The sequence below is a fragment of the Mustela nigripes genome, chromosome 10, assembly GCF_022355385.1.
Source record: "Mustela nigripes isolate SB6536 chromosome 10, MUSNIG.SB6536, whole genome shotgun sequence".
Lineage (NCBI taxonomy): Eukaryota > Metazoa > Chordata > Mammalia > Carnivora > Mustelidae > Mustela > Mustela nigripes.
Genome location: NC_081566.1, coordinates 1,607,104 through 1,617,280, shown reverse-complemented (window position 1 = coordinate 1,617,280; position 10,177 = coordinate 1,607,104). Strand labels below are relative to the sequence as shown.

Genomic DNA, 10,177 nt, shown 5'->3' with positions numbered 1-10,177 from the left:
GCGGGCTCCGGGGCGTCGCGGGCTCCGGGGCGTCGCGGGCTCCGGGGCGTCGCGGGCTCCGGGGCGTCGCGGGCTCCGGGGCGTCGCGGGCTCCGGGGCGTCGCGGGCTCCGGGGCGTCGCGGGCTCCGGGGCAGGTGCTCGTGCGCGGACGGACGGAGCGAGCCGCGCGGCGCCGCGTTGCGGGGGCCCGGCCAGTGCGGGCCGGAGGGAACGCGCGGAAGAGAACTTGGTGATGGGGCCGGGACGGGCGCGCCGAGCCGAATGCGGCGGGGACAGCTCTCAGGGGGGACAGCGGGCGTCCGGGTCACTCCGGGAAGCTTGTTCTCGGCTGGTGAACGGAGGGAAGCGTGGGCAGGACCGAGGGGAGCTCGTTTCAGGTCGGGAGAAGCCATAGGACGCCGGAGACCGAGACGGAGGCTGCCCGGGAGGTGGGAGCGGGCCCGGGGCGGCGCCGCGACGCTGCCGTGGGGCACGCGGGAACCGGGAGCTCCCGCGGGTGCCGCCACGGCCGTCCCGAGCCAGCAGTGAGGCGCCAGGGACGCTGCCGCGGCAGAGCGGGTGGACGGCGGCGAGTGCGCGCGGGGAGAGCGGCCGGAAGGCAGGCAGGGTCGTGCGTGAGGTGACGGCGCCCGTGACCGGCTGAGTCTGCGACAGGCGCGGAGCGGGAGGCCGGGACCGGAGCGGGTTCAGGCGCGTCCTGCCGTCGGGCTGGGAGGGCTCCCCGCGGCTCAGGCGTGTGAGGCCCGAGGAGGACACCGCGGGTTCTCTCCCCGGCCCTTGGCGGGCGGTGGCGGCGCTCACGGGCCGGCCGGGGATGGTGCGCGCGATGGCCCCGTCGGGTCTTCACGTGCAGTCGGAGGCGGGTCCCGGGCGAAGACGTGAACTGACCGGAGAGACGGGTTTGCCGCGGGGATTAGGGACGTGGAAGACACGTGCTTTGTGGGATGTGGCGGGGGCCGTGGAGAGCGGCCCAGACGAGCAGAAAATAAGGATCTGCGGGCTTCTCCGTGTAGTTCTATTGCTTGGGACGAGGGTGGAGGGGCACTGAGCCGCCCACCACAGGTCGCTGCAGTCGCGAGGCCCGGTCGCCCGGCTGTCGACTGCGCGAGGCTGGAGCAGCGCCGGGGTGTGGGGGTGGGGGTGGAGACTGCGCGGGGCTCCCCTCCTGCGCGTGCGCGTGCGTGTGCGCGGTGCGGCCAGCTCGGAGCCGGTTGGGGCGAGGACAGGCGCGGTGCGGGGAAGAGCCGGGGTTTGGGTAAGAAGCGGCTCAAGCCAGAGCGCCCGGGAGAAGGGGTGTTCGGGAGCTTTTGTGTCCTGGAAGGGGAATGACAAGGAGTGAGTCAGAAGGGTTTTGAGGGAGGCTTGCGGGGGGCAGCGGGCAGCACTGCTGTCGCGTGGGCAGAGCGTGTGTCCCCGGGACGCGAGGAGCTCGGCCGGGAGCGCCGCAGAGGTTCCCGGGGTGGCTGCGGCTGCGGGCCTCGGGCGTCCGGCCCGCGCAGCACTTCGTCGGGCCCTTGTGAAACCCGGGCGCCTCGGTGCGGTGCGGTGCGGTGCCGTGTCGTGTCGTCGTCTGCTTGGGGACTAGAGCCAACACTGGGACTTGTGTTGTGTGAGACGCGGGCCGCACCCGCGGAGTCTGTCCCAAACACGTCCGGGTCAGAAGGTGGTTAGATGGTTCCACGTGTCCCCTTGGAGTTTTTATTTCCTATTTTTGCTTTATTTGAAGTCTGTCTCAAAAATCAACCTTAATGAGAAATTACATAAAAAATAGTCTTCTGAGGAACTTTGTGACTCTTGTGTACCGCGGAAGCTGAGCAGCGTGGGATCGGGCAGCTGGGGGCTCCTGGGCGCGTCGCAGGAGGTGCTTCGCGGGCTGCTCTGTGGGACGTGCTGCGTCCGGTCCTGCCAGTGTCCGGTTCGGGGGCGGGTCTTCGGAACCGACGCAGCCCGGAACGACTCCCTGTGCGCGGCATTACCACCACTTCGTAGGTGGTTGAGTTTTTACTGCCATTTTAGGGGACAGTTAGAAATGTCTCTCATCTTCGTTGCGAGCTCTGCTTCTCCCGGTCGGTGAGGCGGCTCCGCTGTGCGTGTGTGTGCGCGAGTGTGTGCGCGTGCGTGTGCGCGCGTGCGCGTGTGTGCGCGTGCGTGTGTGCGCGTGCGCGTGTGTGCGCGTGCGCGCGCGTGTGTGGACACGCCCGCGCGCTACTGTACACACCGACATGAGCACACGTGTTTGCATGTTTGTCCGTTTATCTAGCTCAGCTCTACACGGACACCGCCATACGCTTTGTATTCCGCTTTCGATTTGGTGTTTTCTTAACGTCGGTGTGGTAGAGTCGCTTGATAGAGCAGCTTAGATCTTGTGTGTCCTTGCTGTTTGCCCCTATATGGTCTATGAATCACTGCGAAATTGGGGTTAAAACCTTCTAACTATCACCAGGTATGGGTCTTTTTTTTTTTTTTTTTTTTTGCTTCATCTGTTTTATTTTTATTTATTTATTTATTTATTTATTTATTTTTAAGATTTTATTTATTTATTTGACAGATCACAGTAGGCAGACAGGCAGACAGAGAGCGAGAGAGAGAGGAGGAAGCAGGCCCCCTGCTGAGCAGAGAGCCCGATGCGGGGCTCGATCCCAGGACCCTGAGATCATGACCTGAGCTGAAGGCACCGGCTGAACCCACTGAGCCACCCAGGCGCCCCTGGCTTCATCTTTAATATTTTAAAATATTATGTATATACATTTAGGGCTCTCTGTCTCACTGGTGAATGACATTTTCACATTATCCTGAAGTCTACTTTGTTTGATGTTATTCAAGCCGTACCAGCTTTCTTATACTAACATCTGCATCCTCGTATCTTTTTTATAACTTGTTTATCCATCTCTGAAGACTTACTGTTCGCACATAGTTGTATCTTCCCAATCCAGAATCTGTATTTAATTGTGATTATTGATATGGTAGGTTTTAAGTTTACCACTTGATTTTATATTTGTTCCATTTCCTTTTAGTTCCATTACTCAACTTTTTCTGCCTTCTTATGGATTAATCAAGTATTTAAAAAATATTTCCTTTTATTTTCTTATTTAAAATCTATGCCTCATTGAATTATTTTTTAGATCACTGCTCTAGGGATTATAATATTTATCCCCTGAATGTATCAGAAGTATATATGTATGTGTGTGTGTGTGTGTGTGTGTGTGTATATATATATATATTTTTTTTTTTTTTTAAGATTTCATTCAGGGGCACCTGGGTGGCTCAGTGGGTGAAGCCTCTGCTTTCGGCTCAGGTCATGATCCCAGGGTCCTCGGATTGAGCCCTGCAATAAGATCTAAAGATTTTATTCATTTATTTGACAGAGATCACAAGCAGGCAGAGAGAGAGGTGGAAGCAGGCTCCCCGTGGAGCAGAGAGCCCGATGGTGATGATGATGCAGGGCCTTGATCCCAGGTGCCCCCAGAAGTATATTTTTTGAAGGATTTATTTTTAGTGGATATGGAATTTGGAGCTGACAGTTTTTTTTCTTTCAGCAGTTTAAAGATGGTGTTTTAGTGTCAGTGATTTTCTGACACCCATCATTCCTGGTTAGAAAGTCAGCTATAGCGGTGCCTGGGTGGCTCAGTGGGTTAAGCCGCTGCCTTCAGCTCTAGTCATGATCCCGGGGTCCTGGGATTGAGACCCACATCAGGCTCTCTGCTCAGCGGTAAGCCTGCTTTCCTTCCTTTCTCTCTCTGCCTGCCTCTCTGCCTACTTGTGATCTCTGTCAAATAAATGGATAAAATCTTAAAAAAAAAAAGTCAGCCGTAATTCTTATTATTGCTTTCTTGTACGTAGCATCCTTTTTTCTGTGGCTGCTATAAAGTTTTTCTGTCTTTGGATTTCAATGGTCTGTTATATGAATAATATATCATATGCTTTTCTTCGAATTCGCCTAACTTGGGCTTTCCTGATCTTTTCAGATCTGTAGGTTGATGTTTGTACCAAATTTGGGAAATTTTTGCCATTATTTTTACAATTTTCCTTTTTTTTTTTTTTGCTCCATTTTCTTGCTCTTTTTATTCTGGAAGCCCAATTTCACATACATCAGAAGACTTGCTATTATTTCACATGTTATTAAGGTTTTGGTAAAATTAAAATTAAATAGTTAAAATTAATTTTCTTTGTTCAGTTTGCATAATTTCTGTTGATCTGCCTTTGGGCATTGATACTTTTTCCTGCTGCATCCTGTTTACTGTTAAGCCCATTCATAGAATTTAGGTTGTTTTGTTTAAGTTTACATTTTTATATGTGTGATCTAAGTTTTTTTCTTTTTTAGCTTTATTGAGGTGTAATTGGAAAATTGTAAGATATTTGACGTGTACAACATGGTAATTTGATACACATACACATAGTGAAAGGATTCTCCCCATTAAATTGATTAACATGTCCATCACCTCACATATTTACTCCTTTTTTTTTTTTTTAAAGATTTATTTATTTGACAGAGAGAAATCACAAGTAGGCAGAGAGGCAGGAAGAGAGAGAGGAGGAAGCAGGCTCCCCGCTGAGCAGAGAGCCTGATGCGGGACTCGATCCCAGGACCCTGAGATCATGACCTGAGCCGAAGGCAGCAGCTTAACCCACTGAGCCACCCAGGCGCCCAACTCCTTTTTTTCTTTTGGTAGAAAGATTAAGTTCTACTCTCTTGGCAAATTTCAATTATATAATACGGTATTATCATCTGTAGTCACCATTTAAACATTAGATCCTCAGACATTTTTTATCTTAAAACAGCAAGTTTGTACCCTTTTTACCAACCTCTCCCTCTTTCTCCCACCCCTCAGGCCCTGGTAACCACTACTCTTACTGTCTCTTTCTAGGAGTTCAGCTTCCTTCCTTCCCTCCATCCCTTCTCCTTTTTCCTGCTCTCCTCCCTCCCTGCCTGCCTACCTTCTTTCCTTCCTTCCTCTCTCTTTTTTGATAATACCTATCTTAACAGTAGCTCATGGTCATTTTGATTTGCATTTCCTTGATAATTAGTGATACTGATGATCTTTTCATGTTGCCTTATTGGATATGTGGTTTACACATATTTTCTCCCATTCCATCGGTTGTCTTTTCATTTCGTTGAAAGTTTCCTTTGCTAAGCAGAACCTTTCATTTGTCTTTTACTTATTTTTGTTTATGTTGCTTTTGCTAGCAAATCCAAAAAAATTATTTCTAAGAACAATATCAAAGAGTTTATTCTAATGTTTCCTTTTAGGAGTCATTCAGGTTACACTCAAGTCTTTAATCTATTTTGAATTGGTTTTTTGTAGCGTGTATGGTAGAGGTCCATTTTCATTCTTTTGCATGTGGTAATCCGGTTTTCCCAGATCCATTAATTGAAGAGACTATCCTTTTCCCATTTTTTGGGTAACGTTATTAAAAATTATTTTACCATGTACACATGAGGTTATTTCTGAGCTCTCCTATTCCATTAATCTATGCATCTGTTTTTTATGGCAATATCGTACAAGTTTCTGTTTTGGCTTAATTTAAGTTTATTTTGTCTGATATAAGCATAGTTACCCCTGTTCTTTTTTAGCTTCCATTTATATGGAATATCTTTTTCCACCTCTTTGATTTCAGTTTCTGAGTGTGCCAGAGTGGAATTTTGGGCAGCATGTAATTGGGACTTGCTTTCTATCCATTCAGCTCTAGGCCATTTGCGTTACAGTAGTCATTGATCGGTGTGGAAATACTTTGTTAAATGTTGTCTTGTTGTTTTGTAGTTACTTTGTCCCCTCATTCCACTCTCATTTTTCCCCTTTGTGATGGTTTTCTGTAGTTACGCTTCGATTCTTGCTCTTTACCTTTGGTGTATCTACTGCAAGTGTTTTCTTTCTGATTGCAATGAGACCTTGAACTTGTAACAGTCTGTTGTAGTTGTGACCTTCATGCCAGAGTTATGAGTGATCTACCTACCACCATTACATTCAGGTGTTCTGAGTTTTATACTTTCGTATACTTTTTGCTACTAATTCAGCATCCTTTTCTATCATTACAATATTTCTCATAAGGCCAGTTGAGTGGTGATAATACTTTTGGCTTTTGTTTATCTGAAAAGCTCTTATTTCTTCTCAATTCTGCTGGACATCTTTGTGAAGGAGTGTATTTTTGCAGGCTATATGGAAGCCAGACCCTCTGGCACAGCTGGGAAGGTATGTGGTTAAGCCCCTCCCAACAAGAAACTGGGAGATGGGTTTTTTTTTTCCTGTTCTGTCTGCCCTGGGTCCAGATGTAGATATGCAGGTGGGTATTTCTGTGCCCGTGAAGATCTCATTTGATTGCTACCATCTTGTGGGACTCGTGAATGGAGGTTCCAGTGGCTGTTGGAACCAGGTGACTTAGGAACTTGTTCCTTAGGTGCGGCCGTGTAAGTTTGGGTGCAACCGATGTTTGTAAATGTCCTTCATAGGAGATCCCGGCTACTTGGAGCAGGTGACAGGGAGACAGCAGCAGAGGGTCAACACCTTTCTTGGTCCTTGGGGAAGATGAAGCCTTTAGATGCACTCTAAATTAGAAGCCTGACCCTCAAGCAGTAGTTTTTCAAGTATGCAGATGGGCCTCTTCTAGGGAAAGAATGGGAGATGGGCTTTTTTGGGGGTCTATTCCTTCTGTGCTGAGTCCTGGGATGATAGCCAGTTAAGTACTCCTTCTTTGCGTATTACTGTGACCACTGCTTGAAATACTCAATCTCCAGATATCCGATAACATACTCCCTCACTTTCTGTCTGCCTACCACCTTTCTCCCCATCTAGAATAATACTGCCCAGTACAACTTTCCAGGATGATGGAGATGCTCTATATCTGCACTGTCCAATGAAGTAGTCACTAGCCACAGTGTGGCTCTTAAGCACTTAAGCACATGAAATGTAGCTAATGTAACTGAGGTACTGAATTTTTAACTTCATTTAAATAGCTACATGTGGCTAGTGGTCACTCTGTTGGTCACTGTACTGGACAGTTCAATCACAGAATATATGAGAGAGAGAAACTTGGTTTTTTTCCCCCCACTGATGCAATCTACGTGCCTATAGATACTCTGTAGTAGATACTCTGTAAATGTAAATATCTGCTGAATCAGTAAAGAAACAGAGATCCAGGCAACCCTGTTCACCCCTGAATCCTTGCCTCTTTCAATCTATCATTCCAGAATGAACACTTTTTGGTCATCTCTGGCCATTCCCAGACTTCTAGGTATTCAGCAATGGGTTATCTTCACAGGCTTCAGCATTGTACATCAAAGATCGTAGATTACTTAAATTATATAAATTAAACTGGAACATACTTGGCAATGTGAGTAATAGATAAAGGAAAGTACAGGGGCACCTGGGCGGCTCAGTCAGTTAAGCATATGCCTTTGGCTCAGGTCATGATCCCAGGGTTCTGGGATCGAGCCCTACTGGGAGCCTGCTTCTCCCGCTCCTCCCCCATCATGCTCTCTCTCTCACTTGCTATCTCTGTCTCTGTCTCTCTCTCTCAAATAAATAAAATCTTAAAAAAAAAAAAAAAGGAAAATGCAAGATATAGGAAATGGTCCTCTCTGTCATCGAGTTTCTGTTTCGGAAAAGTATTAAATGAATGCATACTTCCCTTTCTGTTTTGGCCAGGCATCCAACTAATGAGGCATGCTTTCCCCTAGCCCCAAATCTGTCCTTTTGCTCTCTTTATTCTCCCAAATAAGAGCTCTTTTAACTTTTGAAAATTCCCTGAAGATAAGTATCCATCATGATGTTTGAGGAACCATAAAATAAGCTACTCCCACTAGCTTTGACTTATGACAAAATCATCATGGCTGTTACGAGAAAATTTTTATGGCTGCAAATCGTAATGGCCACCTTCCATGAGAATAGTTATAATTTGGAGAGGGGTTTGGCATCTTAACTTTTAGATGCTCTTAGAAGTTAAAAACAAGGGTAGAGGGTGCCTGGGTGGCTCAGTGGGTTGAGCCCCTGCCTTCGGCTTGGGTCATGATCTCAGAGTCCTGGGATCGAGGCCCGAGTCAGGCTCTCTGCTCAGTGGGGAGCCTGCTTCTTCTCTCTCTCTCTCTGCCTACCTCTCTGCCTATTTGTGACCTCTCTCTCTCTCAAATAAATAAATAAAAAACAAGGATAGAATTTAAGAGAAAGGATGAATAACAGAGTATTGGATCATAAGTTGTCAGACTGCAACCCAGGGAACTCCTTCAGGAATCATTACAAAGACCTCGACTCAATTCATATAATCTGTCCCAATCTTTCTTCAACCCTGTTTTATTTTTTTGTGCCACTGTAAAAAATTATTTTTTCAAAGAGCCGCTCATTGAAAAGTTTGCAAATCACTGCAAAAACCTTCTTCATTTATTGATTGCCTCAATAAGTTTTGAAAGATGACAAATGGCAGTGAATTCAGTGTTGGATTTTCTGGCAGAGTTCCGTCAGTGCTGCTGATTCAAGGGTGATCTGTTTTGTTTGGCTACTAGGAGTGCACGGAGTGAAAAATTGATGAGTGGAACATGTATCCTTGTAGGGTCCTATAGGCAGGGCCTCAAAAAGTAATTTTGGTTTATTTAAACAAAGCTTGTTTTTGTAATCAGCAGGAAAACAGAGATCCACAGCAAGCTTTTCGATTATGGCTTAAGAAAAAGCATGAAGAGCAGTTGAAAGAAAGAAAGACAGAAGAACTACGAAAGCAAGAGGAATGCTTATTCTTCCTTCAAGGAACAGAGGGCCGTGAGCGGGCCTTCAAACAGTAAGTCACAGGCCGGCAAACTTCCCCTCCCTCACAGTCTTTGCAGAGACCTTGGTAGTCAATAAAGGTTGAAAATAAATCCCACAAAAAAAAAAAAATCCCACAATCTGATATTACATATCTGATCAATTTTAAATCCACACATTCAAAAATGTGTGAGAAAATTCTTTTGGTCCATAATTTGCATAATATCTATATGCCATTGTTTCTTTCTTCAAGATATTTTCAGTAACAACATTATTTTATATTTTACCAGTGTGATAACCTTTGATAGCCTGCCATTTATTTGTTAGTTATTTTGTTTATTTTTTAGAGAAATGGGCCAAAGATAGCGTACAGCTACTCCTACATACTCCTCAGAAAAACTGAATAGAGAGTCTCATTTCCCAAGAAATATTCGTCTATAAAGAAAGTTAGGCTGAGAAGGAAGATCTGTATTGACCAAACTGAAAGAGAGATTTGGGCAGACACTGGTAATTTAAGGCAGACCTGATCTTTTCAGTTACCTGGTTGAGACTTTCTGTTACCTGGCTAATTGTGAGGAAACAGACCTGGCTTCGTAATTTTGCCAGCAGTCCTTGGGAGAGGTAGAGAATATTCAACCCAGTTGCTGTAAGTTCCTTTCTTTCTTTTCTATTTTTTTCTTTCTTTGTTTCTTTACTTCTTTCTTCCTTTAAAAAAAAAAACATATAAATATTATAAGAGAAGCAATGAGTGTGCATTGTGGTAATGGCTGGGGATAAAGTCACATTTTCTTCACCTAGAAATCACTGTCAGTACCTTAGTCCATATCTTTTACATAGTTCTCTATACATTGTAGTGTTGAAATATAAATTGAGATATTGTATACTGTTCTGTAATCTGCTTATTTTTATTAATAATCTCATCTAGTACCATAATGATACTTTCCCAACAGACCTCTCAGTGACTAGGGTCAGTCTACTCAAATCATGTCCAGTTCAGGGCCACAACATTGGCTTATGATGCTTAAGTCTCTTCTCTTCTGACATGTTTAGTTGTTTCGGGTCTTTTCTGAAAACAATGGATACATACACAGATGCACTGCATGCGCTTTCTTATGTGTGTGTACAGTTACTTGAGTTATTTTACCTAAGCAAGGTTTATAAATTTAAATTTGTTTGAATGTGGATTCTTTCTTCACTTTTTTTGGATTTTTTTATGCTTAGGCTTATGTTTCCATTTTAAGGAAGAACTGTTTTATGCACTAAAAAGCATTGTTGGTAGTGTTCCTACCAACAAGAGGAAGGCAACATTTCTGCATGCTGGGATTCTTAACCTAATTGAGTCATGTTTGGGAATACAGTTAGTTGCAAAAAATATGTTAGTCGGAATCTATCAAATACTTGTTTGCTTAGAAAATCATATTTTAAAAAAGAATAGGGCCTATAGCACATG

At 45.5% G+C, this 10,177-nt stretch overlaps 1 protein-coding gene and 1 long non-coding RNA gene across 5 annotated transcripts in view; both read left to right on the top strand.

Moving 5' to 3' along the window:
* CCDC181 (coiled-coil domain containing 181) overlaps positions 1-10,177 on the top strand; it is a 36,189-nt gene that overhangs the window by 25,390 nt on the left and 622 nt on the right. For 2 of the 4 annotated variants that reach the window (XM_059412404.1, XM_059412400.1), the window contains one exon: positions 8,607-8,761. In XM_059412404.1, coding sequence (XP_059268387.1) covers positions 8,607-8,761 — 155 coding nt within the window. Of the gene's footprint in view, positions 1-8,606; positions 8,762-10,177 lie in introns of those variants that run through there. The other 2 variants (XM_059412401.1, XM_059412403.1) reach the window with 2 other exon arrangements.
* Positions 182-3,750, top strand: LOC132025326 (uncharacterized). The gene is made up of 3 exons (XR_009406544.1): positions 182-230; positions 3,367-3,457; positions 3,541-3,750. It is a non-coding gene; the product is annotated as an uncharacterized LOC132025326 (long non-coding RNA).